Source organism: Larus michahellis, chromosome 7 (assembly GCF_964199755.1).
Source record: "Larus michahellis chromosome 7, bLarMic1.1, whole genome shotgun sequence".
NCBI lineage: Eukaryota > Metazoa > Chordata > Aves > Charadriiformes > Laridae > Larus > Larus michahellis.
Window position 1 is genome coordinate 32,901,825 of NC_133902.1, and position 24,519 is coordinate 32,926,343.

The following is a 24,519-nucleotide window of genomic DNA, read 5'->3' on the forward strand; positions in this document are numbered from 1 at the left end:
CTGGTAAAACTCATGGGAAGAATGAGGTGTTTATCTCTTACTAGATTGATTAACTCTTGGGCTCTGTCCTTTCAGTTCCCCCCAGAATAGAGTTGGATCTGTCTATGCAGTCACAGCTTACAGTAAAAGCTGGAACTAATGTGCGTCTGGAGGCAAATGTATATGGCAAGCCAATGCCAACAATCACCTGGAAGAAAGAAGAAGAAGCTTTAAAACCATCTGAAGGTGTTAAGATCACCACTAAGAGAAATCTTGCTACAGTCGAGTTGTTCAGTGTTAACAGGAAGCAAACAGGAGACTATACTATTACTGCTGAAAATGCAAGTGGATCAAAGTCAGCAACCATTAGGCTTAAAGTACTTGGTGAGCTAAAGACTGTCTGTTAATAAATACATTTATAGTTAAATGATACAGTGAGAGACAGAGCTATAATAATGTGATGTTAATTCTTCTAGATAAACCTGGTCCACCGGCCTCCGTTAAAATTAAACATATGTATGCAGATCGTGCAATGCTTTCTTGGGAGCCTCCTCTGGAAGATGGAGGTTCAGAAATTACTAACTACATTGTAGACAAGCGTGAAACAAGCAGACCAAACTGGGCCCAAGTCAGTGCCAATGTACCCATTACAAGCTGCACAGTGGAGAAACTAATAGAAGGACATGAGTATCAGTTCCGCATATGTGCTGAAAACAAATATGGTGTTGGAGACCCTATCTTGACTGAACCAGCAGTTGCTAAGAATCCATACGGTAAGTGCTTTGTCGGATAGCTTCATTAGGCACTGTTTTTTTTGTGTACACTTATGAATGTGAACATAACTTTCAAATAAATCTTCACAGATGTACCCGGACCTTGTGATCCACCGGTAATTAGCAATGTAACAAAAGACTTCATGACTGTTAGCTGGAAGCCACCAGCTAGTGATGGTGGATCCCCAATAACTGGTTATATGCTTGAGAAACGTGAAACTAAGGCTCTTAACTGGACAAAGGTAACCAGAAAGCCCGTCATTGAAAGAACTGTTAAGGCTACTGGACTCCAAGAAGGAACAGAATATGAGTTCCGGGTGATAGCGTTGAATAAGGCTGGACCTGGCAAGCCTAGCGCACCATCTAAAGCAGTGTATGCTCGTGATCCTCAATGTAAGCCAAAAGTCCCAGATCTTTTCCATGGTTATTTCCAAATATTTTTTTACAGCATTTGGTACGATAACTTCATGTTATTTTAATTCTCAGATCCTCCTGGCCCACCTGCTTTCCCGAAAGTGGTTGATACTACACGTAATTCAATAAGCCTGTCATGGAGCAAACCAGCATATGACGGAGGAAGCCCTATTATTGGTTATCTAGTGGAAGCAAAAAGAGCTGACACAGACAACTGGGTCAGATGCAATCTACCCAAGAACTTACAGGCTACACGATTTGTGGTAACAGGGCTAATAGAAGATACAGAGTACCAGTTCCGCGTTTATGCTGTCAATAAGATTGGATACAGTGATCCAAGTGATGTTCCTGATAAACACACTGCCAAAGACATTTTAAGTATGTTCACTGAAAACAAATTACCTTGTCGACTTCTGCTTTAATTCATGGGATGGGTTCCAAAGACAGGGTTTGTCACAGATCACAGAAGCAGATTTGGAATGTGTCATTTCTCAAAAAATTAAGGCTAAAAGTGGCTAATTTGGAAGAGAACAGGGCAGTTAGGAACTGTGTAGAATCTGATTGGTATCTGCTTTCTTCATTTGTATGCTAGATACTCTTCTACCTCCTATTTTGGGTCTTCAGGAATTTTTTTCTTTCTCTAATCCTAAAATCAGACTTGTCAGATCTCTCTTCTATTCTTAAAATTTTCAGTCGTCTTCATGCCTTCTAAATAATTTGAAGCCAATATTACTATTCTAAGCATCTGTGTGACACATTATTTAATTGTATGACACTTACTCATTAAGAGTCATGCTGGCTTCTGTATGCATTTTGCTGTATGTACACATGTATGTACATATATGCATTGCTTCACAGAACTGTCTTGGTTCAAGATAAGCAGTACAGTCCAACGGCCTTTTAAATTCATTTGAGTTCTACAGGAACTAGAAGACTTCTTCATATGATAAGTAATATAAATGGTGGAAAAGGCAGAAAGAAAAGGAAGTTAAATCAGTGCAAAAATATGCTAAGTTTGCAAATTATCTTGAAACAGGAGTCAGGACAATAACTCACTATTGTCGTCACGGGCAGGAGAATAAATTGGTTAATCTAATGAAATATGAGTAAAGGGGACTTTTTCTCACAGTAACTTTAGTGATAGTTTTAAAGATGATGTTTTAATTGCTTGTTTTTTGTTAAACACACAGTTCCTCCTGAAGGAGAACTTGATGCAGAACTAAGGAAAGTCCTTGTGTTGCGTGCTGGAGTCACAATGAGACTTTATGTGCCAGTAAGAGGACGTCCACCTCCAAAGATTACATGGTCTAAAGTGGGTGCCAACCTAAGAGATAGACAAGGATTAGACATCAAGTCAACTGATTTTGATACCTTCCTGCGTTGTGAAAACGTAAACAAATATGATGCTGGAAAATACGTCCTCAGTCTGGAGAACAGCTGTGGCAAAAAGGCATATACGATTGTTGTAAAAGTACTTGGTAAGTATCAGGGTTTTCCTCGTTATAACATATTTGTTAACTTTTTAACTGATATTTTTTTGTATTTCGTTTACTAAATCAAATGTGGGGTTGCTGTGTTTATCTAGATACTCCAGGCCCTCCAATTAACCTGATTGTAAAGGAAGCATCTAAGGATTCTGCCTTCATTACATGGGAACCTCCGCTAATAGATGGTGGCAGTCCAATCACAAATTATGTCGTTGAAAAACGTGATGCAGAAAGAAAGTCATGGTCCACGGTAACAACAGAATGTCCAAAGACAAGCTGCAGGATAACTAACTTAGAAGAAGGCAAATCTTACTTCTTCAGGGTTTTTGCTGAAAATGAATATGGTATTGGTGACCCCTGTGAAACTCGTGATGCTGTTAAAGCTTCTGGTAAGAAAAATGAATCCATTTCACCTATTTTGGTATTCAAATAATTATTATTTTTAGCTTGAATGGACACTTACTATGCTTTTCTTCCTTCTAGAAACACCTGGGCCAGTTGTGGATCTAAAAGCTTCAGCTGTAACAAAATCATCCTGCAATTTAGTATGGAAAAAACCAATCAGTGATGGTGGAAGCCGTATTTTTGCATATGTTGTGGAGGTCCTGGTTGATGAAGATAAATGGCAAGAAGTCATGCGGGCAAAGAACCTCCATTTTTCAATGAGAGACCTAAAGGAAGGACAAGAATACACTTTCAGAGTGAGAGCCCAAAATGATGCTGGCTGTGGTACTCCAACAGAGCTCACAATTGTGGCAAGAGATGATGTTGGTAAGAAGCAATTTAAGATCAGTAATTCCACGTTTCACTTAGCCAAATTACATTTATTTTATGCTTACTATCATTACTATGCATACATACAAATCAGATGCCTTTAAAATAGCATCTTAATTTTATCGGAGTATAGTTTATCACAGAGTATAGTTGAATCATTGGTTTCTTTTATTTTTACAGTGGCACCTGATCTTGATTTAAGAGATCTACCTGATTTGTGCTATATAGCTAAAGAGGGAAGCAATTTCCGTCTTAAAATCCCAATTAAAGGCAAGCCTGTCCCAGCTGTAACTTGGAAGAAAGATGAAGACCAGGCACTTACTGAGAGTGGAAGAGTTGCATTTGAATCTACAGCAGTTAATACCACACTTGTAGTACATGACTGCCAGAAAGCTGATGCTGGAAAGTACACAATAACTTTGAAGAATGTTGTTGGCAGCAAGGAAGGTACTATTTCTGTGAAAGTTGTTGGCAAACCTGGCATACCGACAGGTCCGGTGAAATTTGAAGAAGTCACAGCTGATGCCATAACCCTAAAGTGGGGCCCTCCAAAAGATGATGGTGGTTCAGAAATCACTAACTATGTCCTAGAGAAGAGAGATAATGTAAACAATAAGTGGGTGACTTGTGCCTCTGCAGTCCAGAAAACCACATTTAGAGTTACAAGACTTCATGAAGGAAATGAATATACATTCAGGATCAGGGCTGAAAATAAATACGGAGTAGGTGAAGGTCTTAAATCTGACCCTGTTGTTGCAAAACATCCATTTGGTGAGTATCCATTATAATTTTCAAAATTGAAAAAAAAAAAAGGTTTAGGGGTGATATTTATTTTTAATGTTGCTGGATTTTTTAATATTGTTTAGATGTACCAGATGCTCCTCCACCTCCCAACATTGTTGATGTTCGACATGAATCTGTAGCTTTAACTTGGACTGATCCCAGAAGAACTGGAGGCTCACCAATCACAGGTACATCCCCAAAAGCCTCTCTAGTATTTCAGTTCTTAGTAGTTCTTTCCCTCTGTCAAAGGGTAAGATAAAACTACCAGGTGTTTATGCTTTAAATTGATAGATTGATTTCATTGTTTTACGTCCTACTCATTCTCTATAATGCATTTTTTTAAAAATTTAACTTAAAAGTTGGGAAAAAACTAGCTGAAAACCAATATTTTTGCACGGAGACAAAATACCTAAAGAAAGAAAAACAAACTCACCTTTATGTTACATTACTTGGGTCTATAAAATTAGCAATTGGCATTTATAAACATCTCTTTGCAATTACATACATCTGTAATGTATGTCTACATCCATTTCCTAATCTGGTTTTCCGTGTTCCTCTTGCACAATGCCGATGTGACATGCCATACAGGCAGTATGATGTTTTACAATGCTATGAGAAATGAAGATTTCTAGAAAACCCCTCGTATTTTCATCTCTCCATTTATCTTCTAGGTTATCACATCGAAGTCAAAGAAAGAAATAGTCTTCTGTGGAAGAGAGCAAATAAGACCCCAATAAGAATGAAAGATTTCAGAGTAACAGGGTTAACTGAAGGTCTGGAATATGAATTCAGAGTAATGGCAATCAATATGGCTGGAGTAGGTAAACCAAGTCTGCCATCTGAACCAGTTGTGGCACTTGATCCTATTGGTAAGTCATCAGGAAAATTAAAAAGAAAATTATGAAATTCAAAAAAACTTTTGTTTGACCACTATTTATTATTTTTTCTTCTAGATCCCCCTGGGAAACCTGAAGTTATCAATGTAACTAGGGACTCAGTAACACTCATTTGGACAGAACCAAAATATGATGGTGGACATAAGTTAACTGGCTATATTGTTGAAAAACGTGATTTACCCTCAAAGACCTGGACGAAAGCTAATCATGTGAATGTTCCAGACTGTGCATTTACTGTAACTGACCTCTCAGAAGGCTCCAAATATGAGTTCAGAATTAGAGCAAAGAACACTGCTGGAGCTATCAGTCCTCCATCTGAATCTACAGGAACTATAATATGCAAGGATGAGTATGGTATGTGGATGGCATTAAAAATGTAGAATTTTATTTGAATAATTAATACCAAATCCTGTTTGTTGTTTTTTTTTCCCTATATTCTTGTTATAACAATCAGGGTTGTTTGTTTGTTTGTTTGTTTGTTTTGACAGAGGCACCAACCATTGTTATTGATCCTACTTTGAAGGAAGGATTAACAGTAAAAGCAGGAGACAACATTACAGTGTCTGCTATTAGTATCCGTGGCAAACCACCTCCAACTTCAGCATGGTCAAAAGCTGGAAAAGATTTTAGACCTTCAGAGCTTGTGCGCATTGAAACCACACCAACTTCTTCTACTTTAACTGTCAAATATGCAGCCAGAAAAGATTCTGGAGAATACACAATCACTGCAACCAATCCTTTTGGCACTAAGCAGGAGAGCGTACATGTGAAAGTTTTAGATGTTCCAGGACCTCCAGGGCCTATTGAGATCAGCAATGTTTCAGCAGAAAAAGCGACTCTTACATGGTCACCTCCTGCAGAAGATGGTGGATCACCAATCAAATCATATGTTCTTGAGAAGAGAGAAACTAGCCGACTGCTCTGGACATTGGTTGCTGAAAATATTGAAAGCTGTAGGCATGTTGTTAGCAAGCTCATTCAAGGAAATGAATATGTTTTCCGTGTCTCAGCAGTAAATCAATATGGCAAAGGTGAACCAGTACAATCAGAACCAGTTAAAATGGTGGATAGATTTGGTACGTAGAACAAGCTAAGAAGTTCCAGTGTGTTCTTATTAATCTCTGAAGAGTTGCTTTTTGTTTTAACTGTACTTTTTTCTTCCTTATCAGGACCCCCAGGCCCTCCTGGAAAACCAGAAGTAACAAATGTGACAAAAAATACTGTCACAGTTACCTGGAAAAGGCCGGTAGATGATGGTGGAAGTGAAATCACAGGTTATTATGTGGAGCGAAGAGAAAAGAAAGGCTTAAGATGGGTCAGAGCAACAAAGAAACCAGTTTCAGATCTTAGATGCAAAGTAACTGGTCTCCTGGAAGGAAATGAATATGAATTCCGTGTCAGTGCAGAAAACAGAGCAGGAGTTGGACCACCAAGTGATGCTTCAAACTCAGTCATGTGCAAGGATGTTGCATGTTAGTATCATGCCTTTTCTTTTTTTGGGGGTGGGTGGGATGGGCAGGCAGCACATTCAGGCAGCATAAGAGTGACTTCCTCTGTAATGTAATGTTTTATCTTTTCCTCACTTTTCAGACCCACCAGGTCCACCTGCAAATCCAAGAGTGACTGATACTACAAAGACAAGTGCATCTTTAGCTTGGGGCAAGCCTCACTACGATGGTGGTCTTGAAATCACTGGCTATATAGTAGAACATCAAAGGGAAGGAGAAGAAGAATGGGTAAAAGATACGACAGGGACTGCTTTAAGAATCACTCAGTTTGTTGTTGCTCATTTGCAAACAGGAGCCAAATACAATTTCAGAATCTCTGCCATGAATGCTGCAGGTGTTGGTGAACCAGCAATAATTCCAAGCGTGGAAATCAAAGACCGGGAAGAGATTCCTGACTTTGAATTAGATGCTGAGCTAAGAAGAACGCTTGTTGTTAGAGCTGGATTAACTATTCGGATATTTGTGCCAATTAAAGGACGTCCAACTCCAGAAGTTACATGGACAAAAGATGATGTTTCACTCAAAGGACGTGCCAGTATTGAAAATACAGACTCTTTTACACTCTTGATTGTCACAGATTGCACCAGATACGATGCAGGAAAATACGTAATGACTCTTGAAAATGCTGCTGGTAAGAAGACTGGCTTTGTAAATGTGAAAGTCTTGGATACACCAGGTCCACCAATAAACCTTAAGCCTAGAGAAATAACCAAAGACAGCATCACCCTCCAATGGGATATGCCTCTGATAGATGGTGGCTCACGTATAACAAACTATATTGTTGAGAAACGCGAATCAACTCGTAAAGCATATTCAACAGTCACAACCAACTGCCAGAAGTGTTCCTTCAAGATTCCTAATCTGTCTGAGGGGTGTGAATACTATTTCAGAGTGCTGGCTGAAAATGAGTATGGTATTGGTGAACCAGCTGAAACTGCAGAACCAGTAAGAGCTTCTGAGGCACCATCCCCACCTGAGAGCCTTAATATTATGGATGTAACACGGAACTCAGTTAGTCTGGCTTGGCCAAAACCAGAACATGATGGTGGCAGCAAGATCACTGGGTATGTAATTGAAGCACAGAGAAAAGGAACCAACCAGTGGGCACACGTCACCACTGTAAAAACACTGGACTGTGTTGTAAAGAATCTAACTGAAAATGAAGAGTATACTTTCCAGGTTATGGCAGTTAACAGTGCTGGAAGAAGTGCCCCAAGAGAAAGCAGACCAGTTATTATCAAGGAGCAAACAATGCTACCTGAGTTTGACCTCCGTGGCATCTACCAGAAGACAGTCATTGCCAAAGCTGGTGACAATATCAAGATTGAAATCCCTGTGCTTGGTCGACCAAGGCCTACTGTGACTTGGAAGAAAGAAGACCAGATACTTAAGCAAACGCAAAGGGTAAATTATGAAAATACTGCAACTGCAACCATACTAACCATCAATGAATGTAAACGAAGTGATAGTGGTCAATATCCACTGTCAGCTAAAAATATTGTTGGAGAAGTTAGTGAAGTAATCACAGTTCAGGTTCATGATATACCTGGACCTCCTACTGGACCAATCAAATTTGATGAAATTTCATCTGACTTCCTAACATTCTCATGGGAGCCTCCTTTGAATGATGGTGGTGTACCAATAAGTAACTATGTTGTAGAAATGCGTCAAACTGACAGTACCACATGGACTGAATTGGCAACCACAGTGATCCGTACTACATTTAAAGCTACTCGTCTTACTACTGGAGTTGAGTATCAGTTCCGTGTTAAAGCTCAGAACAGATATGGAATTGGTCCAGCCATTAATTCAGAGTCTGTAGTTGCCAACTACCCATTTAAGGTACCTGGGCCTCCTGGAACTCCTCAGGTGATTGCAGTCACCAAAGAAACCATGACCATTAGCTGGAATGAGCCCGTTACTGATGGTGGAAGCCCAATTCTGGGCTATCATGTTGAAAGAAAAGAACGAAACAGCATTCTTTGGCAGACTGTAAGTAAAATGCTGGTATCAGGCAATATCTTTAAATCAACTGGACTCACCGATGGCATTGCCTACGAATTCCGTGTTATAGCAGAAAATCTGGCTGGGAAGAGTAAGCCAAGCAAGCCATCTGAGCCTGTGTTTGCCTTAGACCCAATAGATCCACCTGGTAAGCCAATACCTCTGAACATTACAAGGCATGCAGTTACGCTGAAGTGGACTAAACCAGAATATAATGGAGGCTTTAAGATAACTGGTTACACTGTTGAAAAAAGAGACCTTCCTAATGGCCGTTGGCTGAAGGCTAATTTCAGCAATATACTAGAGACTGAATTCACTGTAAGTGGTTTGACAGAAGATGCTGCCTATGAATTCCGTGTGATTGCTAGGAATGCTGGTGGGGCTGTTAGTCAGCCCTCTGAGCCATCAGATGCAATAACTTGTAGAGATGACATTGAAGCACCAAAGATAAGAGTGGATGTTAAATACAAAGACACCTTAGTGCTGAAAGCAGGTGAAGTTTTCAGACTTGAGGCTGATGTTTCAGGTCGTCCTCCACCAACTATGATGTGGACAAAAGGAGAAAAAGAACTTGAAGACACAGCAAAATTAGCAATAAAAATAGCAGATTTCTCTACTGTTCTTGTCAATAAAGATTCTTCAAGAAGAGATGGCGGTGCCTATACACTTACTGCAACAAATCCTGGTGGCTTTGCCAAGCATGTCTTCAATGTTAAAGTTCTTGATAGACCTGGTCCCCCAGAAGGTCCTTTGGCTGTGTCTGAAGTCACTGCAGAAAAATGTGTGCTGTCATGGCTACCTCCACTGGATGATGGAGGAGCAAAGATTGACCATTATGTGGTTGAAAAACGTGAAACCAGTCGATTGGCATGGACAGCTGTAGCCACAGAAGTTCCGTTGACTAAACTGAAGGTTACTAAGCTGTTGAAGGGCAATGAGTACGTGTTCCGTGTTATGGCTGTCAACAAATACGGAGTTGGTGAGCCTCTGGAATCAGAGCCTGTTCTTGCAGTAAATCCATATGTGCCACCTGATCCACCTAAAACACCTGAAGTTACAGCAATTACGAAAGATTCTATGGTTGTCTGTTGGGGCCATCCTGATTCTGATGGTGGGAGCCCAATAACTAACTATATTGTGGAACGTCGAGACAGGGCTGGTCTACGGTGGGTGAAATGTAACAAACGGGTTGTTACTGACTTGCGTTATAAAGTGTCTGGACTGACAGAAGGCCATGAATATGAATACAGAGTCATGGCTGAAAATGCTGCTGGAGTCAGTGAGCCAAGCCCAACAAGTCCATTCTATAAAGCTTGTGATACTGTATTTAAGCCTGGTCCCCCGGGTAATCCTCGTGTTTTGGATAGCAGCAAGTCCTCAATTACAATAGCATGGAACAAACCAATATATGATGGCGGTTCAGAGATCACAGGTTACATGGTTGAGATCGCACTACCTGAAGAAGATGAGTGGAAGATTGTAACTCCACCAGTAGGTCTAAAGGCCACTTCTTTTACCATCACTGACCTGAAAGAAAATCAAGAGTATAAAATACGGATATATGCTATGAACTCTGAAGGTCTTGGAGAACCTGCTCTTGTTCCTGGGACTCCAAAAGCTGAAGAAAGAATGCTGCCTCCAGAAATTGAACTCGATGCAGAACTACGTAAAGTTGTCACTATTAGAGCCTGCTGTACTCTAAGGCTCTTTGTCCCAATTAAAGGAAGACCAGCGCCTGAAGTAAAATGGACAAGAGAACATGGGGAATCTTTGGATAGAGCAACCATTGAATCAACAAGCTCTTATACTCTACTTATTGTTGAAAACGTAAATAGATTTGATAGTGGCAAATACATACTGACAATTGAAAACAGCTCTGGTAGTAAGTCAGCATTTGTGAACGTCCGAGTTCTCGATACCCCAGGAGCACCTCAAGATTTGAAAATAAAAGAAGTTACAAAATCATCAGTTACACTCACATGGGAGCCTCCTCTCATAGATGGTGGCTCTAAAATAAAAAATTACATTGTTGAAAAGCGTGAATCAACAAGGAAAGCTTATGCAACTGTTAATGCCAATTGCCATAAGACCAGCTGGAAAGTGGATTCACTGCAAGAAGGCTGCAACTACTACTTCAGAGTCCTAGCTGAAAATGAGTATGGAATAGGCCTTCCAGTTGAAACTTCAGAGTCTGTAAAAGTATCAGAAAGACCACTTCCACCAGGGAAAATAACTTTGTTGGATGTGACAAGAAATAGTGTGTCCTTATCTTGGGAAAAACCTGAACATGATGGTGGTAGCAGAATTCTGGGCTACATTGTAGAAATGCAAAGCAAAGGCAGTGACAAGTGGTCAACTTGCGCTACAGTAAAAGTTACTGAAGCCACTGTCACAGGATTGATCCAAGGTGAAGAATACACCTTCCGTGTTTCAGCTCAGAATGAGAAAGGTATCAGTGATCCTCGCCAGCTGGGTATACCAGTTGTTGCAAAAGATCTTGTGATTCCACCAGCTTTCAAACTGCTGTTTACCACTTTCAGTGTTCTAGCAGGAGAGGACTTAAAGGTTGATGTTCCTTTTGTTGGTCGACCCAAACCAGCAGTGTTTTGGCATAAAGATAATGTGGCATTGAAGCAGACTACAAGAGTAAATGCAGAAAGTTCAGAAAATAACACGGTGTTAACAATAAAAGAAGCATGCAGAGAAGATGTGGGGACATATTTAGTTAAACTTACGAACTCTGCAGGTGAAGCAACTGAGACCCTAAATATTGTTGTCCTTGACAAACCAGGACCTCCAACTGGACCAGTAAAAGTAGATGAAGTAACAGCAGATAGCATTAGCATTTCCTGGGAACCACCCAAATATGATGGTGGTAGCTCTATAAATAATTACATTGTAGAAAAAAGAGACACTTCCACCACCACTTGGCAGATTGTGTCAGCTACCGTTGCAAGAACAACTATAAAAGCATGTCGATTAAAGACTGGCTGTGAATACCAGTTCAGAATTGCAGCTGAGAACAGATACGGGAAGAGTACCTATCTTACTTCAGAGCCAATTATAGCCCAATACCCATTTAAAGTTCCCGGTCCACCTGGAACACCTTTTGTAACAAATGTGACAAAAGACAGCATGGTGGTACAATGGAATGAACCAGTCAATGATGGTGGTAGTAAGATCATTGGGTATCACTTGGAGCGCAAAGAAAGAAACAGCATTCTGTGGGCTAAACTGAATAAAACACCTATTCCAGATACCAAATTTAGGACAACTGGCCTTGAGGAAGGTCTTGAGTATGAGTTTAGAGTTTATGCAGAAAACATAGTGGGCATTGGAAAGGCAAGTAGAGCATCTGAATGCTATACTGCACGTGACCAGTGTGACCCTCCAGGTCGTCCAGAACCTGTAATTGTCACAAGAAGCTCAGTAACACTTCAGTGGAAGAAACCTGCATATGATGGTGGAAGTAAGATCACAGGCTATATTGTTGAAAAGAAGGAGTTACCTGATGGCCGTTGGATGAAAGCAAGCTTTACAAATGTCATTGATACCCAATTTGAAGTAACTGGTCTAGTTGAAAACCAGAGGTATGAGTTCCGTGTTATAGCACGAAATGCGGCAGGTGTTTTCAGTGAACCATCTGAGAGCTCAGGGGCAATTACAGCAAGAGATGAAGTAGAACCACCTCATATAAGTATGGATCCAAAATACAAAGACACTATTGTAGTGCATGCTGGTGAGTCATTCAAGCTTGATGCTGATGTTCATGGCAAACCAATACCTTCTATTCAGTGGTTAAAAGGCGATCGTGAGCTGACAAGCACTGCTCGTATGGAAATAAAAAGTACCGATTTTGCAACAAGCCTTAGTGTGAAGGAAGCCACTAGAGTTGACAGTGGTCAGTATGTACTACTTGCAAAGAATGTTGCAGGTGAAAAGAAAGTTCCTGTTAATGTCAAAGTTCTTGATAAACCTGGACCACCAGAAGGACCTGTTGAGATTACAGGTGTTACTGCTGAAAAATGCATGCTGTCATGGAAACCTCCACTGCAAGATGGTGGTAGCGATATTTCACACTATGTTGTAGAAAAAAGGGAAACCAGTCGCTTGGTGTGGACAGTTGTTGATTCAAATGTGCAAACCTTAAATTGCAAAGTTACGAAGCTTTTAGAAGGAAATGAATACGTTTTCCGCATCATGGCAGTAAATAAATACGGCGTTGGTGAACCTCTTGAGTCTGAACCAGTAATCGCAAAGAACCCATTTGGGGTGCCACTTCCACCGAAGGCACCAGAAGTCACAGCCATTACCAAGGATTCTATGATAGTTGTATGGGAAAGGCCAGCCTCAGATGGTGGTAGTGAAATCCTAGGCTATGTCCTTGAAAAACGAGATAAGGAAGGTATTCGTTGGACAAGGTGTAACAAACGCCTGATAAGTGAACTGCGATACAGAGTGACTGGACTTATAGAAAACCATGATTACGAGTACAGAGTTTCAGCCGAAAATGCTGCTGGTCTTAGTGAACCAAGTCCACCTTCCACTTACTACAAAGCGTGTGATCCTATTTACAAGCCAGGTCCACCCAATAATCCTAAAGTTGTGGATGTTACAAGATCTTCAGTTTTCCTTTCATGGGGTAAACCTATCTATGATGGTGGCTCTGAAATTCAGGGATACATCGTGGAAAAATGTGATGTAAGTGACGGTGAATGGGCAATTTGTACCCCTCCAACTGGAATTAAGAACACTCACATGGAAGTAGAAAAATTAGTGGAAAAACATGAATACAAGTTCCGCATATGTGCAGTTAATAAAGCAGGAGTTGGAGAGCATGCAGATGTTCCTGGTTCTGTTATCGTGGAAGAAAAGATGGAGGCACCAGACCTTGACCTTGACATGGAATTAAGGAAGATTGTGAATGTGAGGGCAGGAGGTTCCTTAAGACTGTTTGTTCCCATCAGAGGTCGTCCAACACCTGAAGTAAAATGGGGTAAAGTGGATGGTGACATCAGAGAGGCAGCTGTTATTGATACCACTAGCAGTTTTACTTCCCTTGTTCTAGACAACGTTAACAGATTTGATACTGGAAAGTATACTCTGACTTTAGAAAACAGCAGTGGAACCAAGTCTGCCTTTGTCAGTGTAAGAGTGCTGGATACCCCAAGTGCACCTGTTAATTTAAAAATCAGAGAGATCACTAAAGACTCTGTTTCAATTTCCTGGGAGCCTCCTCTCTTGGATGGTGGTGCAAAAATAAAGAATTACATTATTGAAAAGCGTGAAGCAACAAGAAAGGCATATGCAGCTGTTGTAACAAACTGCCACAAGACTTCATGGAAAATAGATCAACTTCAGGAGGGCTGCTATTACTTCTTTAGAATCTCTGCTGAGAATGAATACGGAATTGGCCTCCCTGCTGAAACTAGTGACCCAATTAAAGTTGCTGAAGTTCCACAGCCTCCTGGGAAAATAACAGTGGATGATGTCACGAGAAACAGTGTCTCACTAAGCTGGGCAAAACCTGAACATGATGGTGGCAGCAAAATCATACAATACATTGTTGAAATGCAAGCAAAGGGTAGTGAGAAGTGGTCGGAGTGTGCTCGTGTAAAAACACTTGAAGCGGTTATTACTAACCTAACTCAAGGGGAAGAATATCTTTTTAGAGTAATGGCTGTAAATGAGAAGGGTAAGAGTGATCCTAGAGCACTTGCAGTTCCAATAGTTGCCAAGGACCTCGTGATTGAACCTGATGTAAGACCTGCTTTTCACAGTTACAGTGTCCAAGTGGGACAAGATCTGAAAGTAGAAGTACCAATTGCAGGTCGACCTAAACCAACTGTTACCTGGGTAAAAGATGGCCAGCCATTAAGGCAGACGACAAGAGTCAATGTTAGTGATCTGACTGATCTCACTATACTGAATATTAAAGAAACTAGCAAAGAGGATAGTGGCACTTACGAAATCACTGTGGCTAATGTTGTTGGGCAAAAGTCTGCCTCTGTTGAAATTATAACGCTAGACAAACCTGACCCTCCTGTAGGACCTGTGAAGTTTGATGAAATAAGTGCTGAAAGCATTACCCTATCATGGAATCCCCCAGCCTATACAGGCGGCTGCCAAATCACCAACTATATTGTTCACAAGAGAGATACAACAACCACTGTGTGGGAAACGGTTTCAGCTACTGTTGCAAGAACTACTCTGAAGGTGACTAAACTGAAAACTGGTTCAGAATACCAGTTCAGAATATTTGCTGAGAACAGGTATGGGCAGAGCTTTGCGTTGGATTCTGCGCCAGTTGTAGCACAATACCCTTACAAGGAACCAGGACCTCCTGGCACACCATTTGTGACAACAGTTACAAAAGACTCCATGGTCGTTCAGTGGCATGAACCAATAAATGATGGTGGCAGTAGGGTGTTGGGCTACCATCTTGAGAGAAAGGAGAAAAACAGCATTTTATGGACTAAAGTGAACAAGACTATTATTCAGGACACAAGTTTTAAGACAACTAACCTTGAAGAAGGAATTGAATATGAGTTTCGAGTTTCTGCAGAAAATATTGTTGGTGTAGGCAAAACAAGTAAAGTTTCTGAGTGCTATGTAGCTCGCGACCCATGTGATCCTCCAGGTCGCCCAGAAGCTATAATAATAAAAAGAAGCTCTATTACTCTACAGTGGACCAAACCAGAATATGATGGTGGAAGTAAGATTACTGGTTATATTGTAGAGAAACGTGACTTACCAGATGGTCGCTGGATGAAAGCTAGCTTCACAAATGTCATTGAAACTCAGTTCACTGTCACAGGGCTTACTGAAGACCAAAGATATGAATTTAGAGTAATTGCGAAGAATGCTGCAGGTGCAATAAGCAAACCTTCTGACAGTACAGGACCAATAACAGCAAGGGATGAAGTTGAACTTCCACGAATTTCAATGGATCCAAAGTACAAAGACACAATCATCGTAAATGCTGGTGAAACATTCAGACTTGAGGCTGATGTTCATGGAAAGCCACTACCAACCATTAAGTGGTACAAAGGAGATAAAGAGCTTGAAGAAACTGCTAGATATGAAATAAAGAACACGGATTTCAGTGCATTACTAATTGTAAAAGATGCTATTAGAGTTGATGGTGGACAGTACATTTTAGAAGCCTCTAATGTTGCAGGAACAAAGACAGTACCAGTAAATGTAAAAGTCCTGGACAGGCCAGGTCCTCCAGAGGGCCCAGTCCAAGTGACAGGAGTTACAGCTGAAAAATGTTCATTGGCATGGGCTCCTCCACTTCATGATGGTGGCAGTGATGTTTCTCATTACATTGTAGAGAAGAGAGAAACTAGTCGCCTAGCATGGACTGTTGTTGCTTCAGAGGTTTTACCTACAATGCTGAAAGTAACAAAACTCCTGGAAGGAAATGAATATGTTTTCCGTATTATGGCAGTTAATAAATATGGGGTTGGTGAGCCATTAGAATCTGTGCCAGTAATGATGAAAAATCCATTTGTGGTTCCTGGACCACCAAAGGCCTTGGAAATTACGAACATCACAAAGGATTCTATGACTGTCTGCTGGAGCCGTCCAGATAGTGATGGAGGTAGTGAAATCATAGGTTACATTGTAGAAAAGAGAGACCGAGCAGGCATCAGATGGATAAAATGCAATAAACGCCGAATTACAGATTTGAGATTAAGAGTTACGGGATTATCAGAGGATCATGAATATGAATTCAGAGTTTCTGCTGAAAATGCTGCTGGAGTGGGTGAACCAAGCCAAGTTTCTCCTTACTTTAAAGCTTGTGACCCTGTGTTCAAGCCTGGCCCACCTACCAACACCCACGTTGTGGATACCACCAAAAGTTCAGTTACACTTGGTTGGAGTAAACCTATCTATGATGGTGGTTGTGAAATCCAGGGATACCTTATAGAAATATGTAAAGCAGATGAAGATGAATGGTCACTTGTTACTCCACAGACAGGTATACGTGCCACTCGTTTTGAAATCAAAAAGCTTACTGAACATCAAGAATATAAACTACGAGTGTGTGCCCTCAACAAGGTTGGTGTAGGAGAAGCTGCATCAGTTCCTGGTACTATTAAACCAGAAGACAAACTTGAAGCTCCAGAACTTGATATTGATTCAGAGCTAAGGAAAGGGATCGTGGTTAGAGCTGGCGGGTCTGCTAGGATTCACATACCATTCAGGGGACGACCAACACCTGAGATCACGTGGTCTCGAGAAGAAGGTGAATTCACAGAAAAAGTTCAGATTGATAAAGGCATAAACTACACTCAACTTTCAATTGACAACTGTGATAGAAATGATGCTGGAAAGTACATTCTTAAGTTGGAGAACAGCAGTGGTTCTAAATCAGCATTTGTTACAGTAAAAGTCTTGGACACACCAGGACCACCACAAAACTTAGTGGTAAAGGATATAAAGAAGGATTCTGCTGTATTATCTTGGGAACCGCCCATTATCGATGGTGGTGCAAAGGTAAAGAACTATGTAATAGATAAACGTGAGTCAACCAGGAAGGCATTTGCAAATGTAAGTGCTAAGTGTGGCAAGACAAGTTTTAAAGTTGAAAATCTTGCAGAAGGAGCGATTTATTACTTCAGAGTTATGGCTGAAAATGAATTTGGAATTGGTGTTCCAGCTGAAACCACAGACGCTGTCAAAGCCTCAGAGCCACCACTGCCTCCTGGGAAAGTAACGCTCACCGACGTGACTCAGAGAAGTGCATCACTTAGTTGGGAAAAACCTGAACATGATGGAGGTAGCAGAATTTTGGGATACATTGTTGAAATGCTGCCTAAAGGAACAGAAAAATGGAGTGTTGTTAGTGAGACCAAAACATGCAATGCAGTTGTGTCTGGTTTGAGTCCAGGACAGGAATATCAATTTCGTGTGATTGCCTACAATGAAAAAGGCAAAAGTGATCCCAGAGCACTTGGAATTCCTGTGATAGCTAAAGACTTGACAATTGAGCCAAGTTTCAAACTGATGTTTAATACATACAGCGTACAGGCTGGAGAAGATCTGAAGGTAGAAGTACCATTTATAGGTAGACCCAAACCTACTATTACTTGGGCAAAAGATGAGCAGCCACTGAAACAGACAACCAGATTACATATTGAGGATACATCAACATCAACTATTTTAAATATTAAAGAAAGCAACAAGGAAGACTTCGGTAAATATACAGTAACAGCAACAAACACAGCAGGTACAGCAACAGAGCACCTGAGCATAATTGTACTGGAAAAGCCTGGCCCACCACGAGGACCTGTCCGCTTTGACGAAGTTAGTGCGGACTTTGTTGTTCTATCATGGGATCCACCTGATTATACTGGTGGCTGTCAGATAAGCAACTATATAGTAGAAAAACGTGACACAAGCACTACCACATGGAGCATTGTGTCAGCAACTGTTGCAAGAACAACTATCAAAGCAACAAAGCTTAAAACAGGTTCTGAATACCAGTTCAGGATCTCTGCTGAAAATAGATATGGGAAGAGCTCTCCTTTGGATTCTAAACCAGTTGTTGTGCAATATCCCTACAAGGTGCCTGGGCCACCTGGAACGCCATTTGTAACAGCAGCTTCCAAGGACCATATGATCGTACAATGGCATGAACCAGTTAATGATGGAGGAAGCAAAGTTCTTGGCTACCATCTTGAACGTAAAGATAAGAACAGCATTCTTTGGACAAAACAGAACAAGTCACTCATTACAGACACTAAATATAAAACAGATGGCCTTGAAGAAGGTCTTGAATACGAGTTCAGAGTTTCTGCTGAAAACATTGTTGGCGTTGGCAAAGTCAGCAAAGTATCAGAACTGTATGTTGCCCGAGATCCTTGTGACCCACCTGGCCGCCCAGAGGCCATTGTTGTTACAAGACATAATATCACACTGAAGTGGAAAAAACCGGAATATGATGGTGGAAGCAAAATAACTGGATATATTGTAGAAAAGAAAGAACTACCAGATGGTCGCTGGATGAAAGCCAGCTTTACAAATGTGTTGGAAACAGAATTTACAGTAAGTGGTCTTGTTGAAAACCAACGATATGAATTTAGAGTAATTGCAAGAAATGCAGCAGGTTGCTTGAGTGAACCATCTGAAAGTACAGGGCCCATTACTGCCAGAGATGAAATTGAAGCACCAGGGGCTTCACTGGATCCTAAGTACAAAGATGTCATTGTTGTTCATGCTGGAGAAACCTTTGTTCTTGAAGCTGATATCCACGGCAAACCTGTTCCTGACATTACATGGTCAAAAGATGGTAAAGACCTTGAAGAAGCAACTGCAAGAATGGAAATTAAATCTACCATTCAGAAAACAACTCTTACTGTCAAAGATTGTGTAAGAGTAGATGGAGGTCACTATACTCTTAACCTCAGAAATGTTGGTGGCACAAAATCTATACCAATCACTGTAAAAGTGCTTGACAGGCCAGGACCTCCAGAAGGACCTTTGAAGGTTACAGGTGTCACTGCAGAAAAATGCTACTTGGCATGGGCTCCGCCTTTACATGACGGTGGTTCTAGTATCTCACATTATATCATTGAGAAGAGAGAGACAAGCAGGCTTTCATGGACCCAAGTAGCAACAGACGTGCAGGCACTTAACCACAAAGTAACCAGACTACTTTCTGGCAATGAGTATATTTTCCGTGTAATGGCAGTGAACAAATATGGAACTGGAGAACCCTTGGAATCTGAGCCAGTTGTGGCTCGTAATCCTTACAAACCCCCTGGTCCTCCTTCAACACCTGAAGTTTCAGCAATCACAAAAGATTCTATGGTGGTAACATGGGGTCGCCCAGAAGACAATGGGGGAGCTGAAATTGAAGGTTACATACTTGAAAAACGAGACAAAGATGGTATCCGATGGACCAAATGCAATAAGAAAACGCTGACAGACTTGCGATTCAGAGTAACAGGTCTTACCGATGGGCATTTCTATGAATTCAGAGTTTCTGCTGAAAATGCTGCAGGAGTAGGGGAACCCAGTGAGCCATCCATTTTCTATCGTGCTTGTGATGTATTATATCCACCAGGTCCACCAAGCAATCCAAAGGTTACAGACACTTCCAGGTCATCAGTTTCCCTTGCCTGGAGTAAACCCATTTATGATGGCGGTGCTCCAGTTAAGGGATACGTAGTAGAAGTAAAAGAAGCTGCTGCTGATGAATGGACTACCTGCACCCCACCAACAGGCCTGCAAGCAAAAGAGTTCACGGTAACAAAACTTAAAGAGAACCAGGAATATAACTTCCGCATCTGTGCCATCAACTCAGAAGGAGTAGGAGAGCCTGCTACCATACCTGGTACAGTCATAGCAGCAGACAAGGTTGAACCTCCTGAAATTGAACTTGATGCAGATCTTAGAAAAGTAGTCACTGTACGTGCTAGTGGTACCTTACGCCTCTTTGTCACCATCAAAGGAAGACCAGAACCTGAAGTTAAATGGGAAAAAGCAGAAGGAACAATAAGTGAGCGAGCTCAGATTGAAGTCACCAGTTCCTATACAATGCTGGTCATTGACAATGTGAATAGATTTGATAGTGGTAGATACAATCTTACTTTAGAGAACAACAGTGGCAAAAAATCAGCTTTTGTTAATGTCAGAGTGCTTGATACACCTAGTGCACCTATAAACCTGACAATCAGAGAAGTGAAGAAAGATTTTGTAACATTAGCCTGGGAACCACCACTTATTGATGGTGGAGCTAAAATTACCAACTATGTAGTTGAAAAGCGAGAATCCACAAGAAAAGCATATGCCACAATTACAAACAACTGCACTAAGAATTCCTTCAAAATTACTCAGCTACAAGAAGGATGTAGTTATTATTTCCGTGTCCTAGCTGTAAATGAATATGGGGTTGGCTTACCAGCAGAAACACCTGACCCAATCAAGGTTTCTGAACCACCTTCTCCGCCTGCAAAGGTTGTTCTTGTTGATGTGACTCGCAACTCTGCTTCAATTAAATGGGAAAAGCCAGAGAGCGATGGTGGCAGTAAAATTACTGGTTATATAGTAGAAATGCAAACTAAAGGAAGTACAAAATGGAGTGCGTGTACACAGGTGAAAACATTAGAAGCAACAATAACAGGCTTAAGTATGGGAGAAGAGTACAGTTTCAGAGTGATTGCTGTTAATGAAAAAGGAAAAAGTGATCCAAGAGAACTTGGTGTCCCAGTCATTGCGAAAGATATTGAAATCCAGCCGTCTGCTGAGCTCCTTTTCAACACATTCACTGTGAAAGCTGGAGATGATCTTAAGATTGATGTGCCATTCAGAGGGCGACCTCTTCCAACCATTATCTGGAAGAAGGATGGGAATCCCTTAAAAGAGACAACCAGGGTAAATGTTCAGACATCAAAGACTTCAACTTCACTGTCCATCAAGGAAGCTTCAAATGAAGATTTGGGACATTATGAATTACATCTTTCAAATACTGCCGGGACAACAACAGCTTCTTTAACTGTAGTTGTTCTTGACAGACCAGGGCCACCAACTGATGTGCATATTGATGAAGTTAGTGCTGATAGTGTAACTCTGTCTTGGAAACCTCCAGCATATGATGGTGGGTGCCACATTAGCAATTACATCGTGGAGAAGCGAGATACTACCACAACCACATGGGATGTAGTATCTGCAGCAGTTGCAAGAACATCCATTAAAGTATCTCGACTCACCACTGGCTCTGAGTATCAGTTCCGTATTTGTGCAGAAAACCGCTATGGGAAAAGCACTTACACTAATTCTCCATCTGTTGTGGCAGAGTATCCATTTAAGCCTCCGGGGCCACCTGGAACTCCTCATGTGGCACATGCAACTAAAGCTTTCATGATTGTAACTTGGCAGGTACCAGTTAATGATGGAGGTAGTAGAGTACTAGGATATCACTTGGAGCGTAAAGAAAGAAGCAGCATTCTTTGGACAAAAGTCAACAAGAGCCTTATAACTGATACACAAATGAAAGTTACAGGTCTTGATGAAGGACTGCTATATGAATATCGTGTGTATGCTGAAAACATTGCTGGAATAGGCAAATGCAGTAAATCATGTGAACCAGTTGCTGCAAGAGATCCATGTGATCCTCCTGGCCAACCAGAAGTTACTAATATTACAAGAACATGTGTCTCACTGAAATGGGCTAAACCAGAATATGATGGTGGAGCTAAAGTAACAGGATATATTATTGAACGGAGAGAGCTACCAGATGGTCGTTGGCTAAAGTGTAATTTTACTAATGTGCAAGAAACGTACTTTGATGTAGGTGGACTTACAGAAGACCAGCGATATGAATTCCGTGTGATTGCAAAGAACGCTGCTGGACTCTTCAGTCAGCCATCTGAATCAACTGGACCTGTGACTGTAAAAGATGATATAGAGGCTCCAAGAATCATGATGGATGCCAAATTCAGGGATGTTGTAGTTGTGAAAGCTGGAGAAGTGTTTAAAGTCAATGCTGATATTGCAGGAAGGCCAATACCTGTGGTTTCATGGACAAAGGATGGCAAGGAGCTTGAAGGAAAAGCTAGAGTTGAAATAGCCTCAACAGATCACACTACTGCAATAACCATTAAGGACTGTATCCGAGGTGATTCAGGACAGTATGTACTAACATTACAAAATGTTGCAGGAACAAAATCTTTGGCAATTAATTGCAAAGTACTTGATAGACCTGGCCCACCTGCAGGCCCATTAGAAATAAATGGCCTTACTGCTGAAAAGTGCCATTTGTCATGGGGACCCCCTCAAGAAAATGGTGGTGCAGATATTGATTATTACATTGTAGAAAAACGTGAGACCAGCAGAATTGCATGGACGCTTTGTGAAGGAGAGCTTAGAACAACATCCTGTAAAGTGACAAAACTACTGAAGGGTAATGAGTATATTTTCAGAGTGATGGGAGTTAACAAATACGGTGTTGGTGAGCCTCTAGAAAGTGTCGCTGTCAAAGCCCTAGATCCATTTACAGTTCCAAGTCCACCTACATCTTTAGAGATCACCAGTGTGAGCAAAGATTCGATAACTCTCTGCTGGGCAAGACCTGAATCTGATGGAGGCAATGAGATCTCTGGCTATGTAATTGAAAGGCGTGAGAAAACTAGCCTAAGATGGATTCGTGTAAATAAAAAACCAGTCTATGATTTAAGAGTGAAATCATCTGGTCTCCGTGAAGGATGTGAATATGAATTCCGGGTTTATGCAGAAAATGCTGCTGGCCTCAGTCTTCCAAGTGAAACCACACCATTGATTCGGGCAGAAGACCCGATCTTCTTGCCATCTCCCCCATCTAAACCTAAGATTATGGACTCTACAAGGTCAAATATCACAATCGGGTGGACAAAGCCACTGTTTGATGGAGGTGCTCCAGTAACAGGATATGTAGTTGAATACAAGAAAACTGATGAAACTGACTGGACAACTGCTGTTCAGAACTTAAGAGGCACAGAATACACCATAACTGGATTAGCATCAGGCTCTGAGTATGTCTTTAGAGTGAAATCCATTAACAAAATTGGTGTCAGTGAACCAAGTGATGTCTCAGAACCTCAGGTGGCAAAAGAAAGAGAAGAAGAACCTGCCTTTGATATTGACAGTGAAATGCGGAAGACTTTAATTGTGAAGGCTGGTGAGTCATTCACAATGACTGTTCCTTTCAGAGGCAAACCAGTCCCAAATGTAACATGGAACAAACCAGACACTGATCTCCGTACCCGAGCAAACATTGATACTTCAGATAATTGCACATCTCTTACTGTTGAAAAAGCAACAAGAAATGATTCTGGAAAATACACATTAACATTGCAAAACATCCTGAACACTGCTGCCTTGACTTTAATTGTCAAAGTTCTTGATACTCCCGGCCCACCATCTAATATCACAGCCAAAGACGTAACTAAAGAATCTGCTGTGTTATCGTGGGATGTTCCTGAAAATGATGGTGGAGCACCTGTGAAGAACTACATTATTGAAAAACGAGAAGCTAGCAAAAAAGCATGGGTCACTGTGACAAACAATTGTCATCGCCTGTCTTATAAAGTGACTGGCTTGCAAGAAGGTGCCATTTACTACTTCCGGGTTTCTGGAGAAAATGAGTATGGTGTTGGAGTGCCTTCTGAGACCAAGGAGGGAACAAAAATAACAGGTTTGTTTTACTAAGACAAAATTTGTTAATGTTTAAAAAAATACATGTTTTAAAATGTTTACTTCAAAATAATATAAAACATGTTAAATCTGTTTACAGTAAAAAAGATAATTTCGTGGGTGGTAGGTATGGCTGTGGTATTAAAAATGAAAAAGAGCTAAGTAATAGCTTGAATTTTAAATTTTGCTTGCATTTTACTTAAAATTTTTCTAATATACAAGTTCATTTAAAACCACATTTTCTCAATCCAGATGGCATTCCTATATAATTGCTAATATAAAAAGCAAATACTTGCTATATTGCTTAACCTGTTGCACTTTTTTCCTCAGAAAAACCCAGCCCACCAGAAAAACTTGGCATAACAAATGTCACAAAGGACAGTGTTTCTCTTTCATGGCTAAAACCAGAGCATGATGGTGGAAGCAGAATTGTGAGCTACCTCATTGAAGCTCTTGAGAAAGGACAGCAAAAATGGGTTAAGTGTGCAGTTGTAAAGACAACTCATCATGTTGTCCATGGTCTTAAGGAGAATGTTGACTATTTCTTCAGGGTGTCTGCAGAAAACCAAGCTGGTTTAAGTGATCCTAAGGAACTACTGCTCCCTGTTACAGTTAAAGAACAATTAGGTATGCTTCCTGACGTGAGACAAAAGTTGATACACATTAAATTGGATTCATATTTAAAAAGAGAGAACATTTTTTCATGGTTTTAAAATGT

General features: G+C 40.8%; 1 protein-coding gene across 1 annotated transcript in view; it reads left to right on the forward strand.

Moving 5' to 3' along the window:
• Nucleotides 1-24,519, forward strand: part of TTN (titin) — a 244,263-nt gene that overhangs the window by 192,201 nt on the left and 27,543 nt on the right. The window contains exons 269-283 of the mRNA XM_074593977.1: nucleotides 76-363; nucleotides 456-752; nucleotides 843-1,145; nucleotides 1,239-1,544; nucleotides 2,357-2,644; nucleotides 2,752-3,042; nucleotides 3,137-3,424; nucleotides 3,608-4,198; nucleotides 4,294-4,398; nucleotides 4,882-5,079; nucleotides 5,164-5,460; nucleotides 5,595-6,182; nucleotides 6,276-6,578; nucleotides 6,697-23,802; nucleotides 24,132-24,428. Of these exons, the coding sequence (XP_074450078.1) occupies nucleotides 76-363; nucleotides 456-752; nucleotides 843-1,145; nucleotides 1,239-1,544; nucleotides 2,357-2,644; nucleotides 2,752-3,042; nucleotides 3,137-3,424; nucleotides 3,608-4,198; nucleotides 4,294-4,398; nucleotides 4,882-5,079; nucleotides 5,164-5,460; nucleotides 5,595-6,182; nucleotides 6,276-6,578; nucleotides 6,697-23,802; nucleotides 24,132-24,428 (21,546 nt within the window). The remainder of the gene's footprint in view (nucleotides 1-75; nucleotides 364-455; nucleotides 753-842; nucleotides 1,146-1,238; nucleotides 1,545-2,356; nucleotides 2,645-2,751; nucleotides 3,043-3,136; nucleotides 3,425-3,607; nucleotides 4,199-4,293; nucleotides 4,399-4,881; nucleotides 5,080-5,163; nucleotides 5,461-5,594; nucleotides 6,183-6,275; nucleotides 6,579-6,696; nucleotides 23,803-24,131; nucleotides 24,429-24,519) is intronic.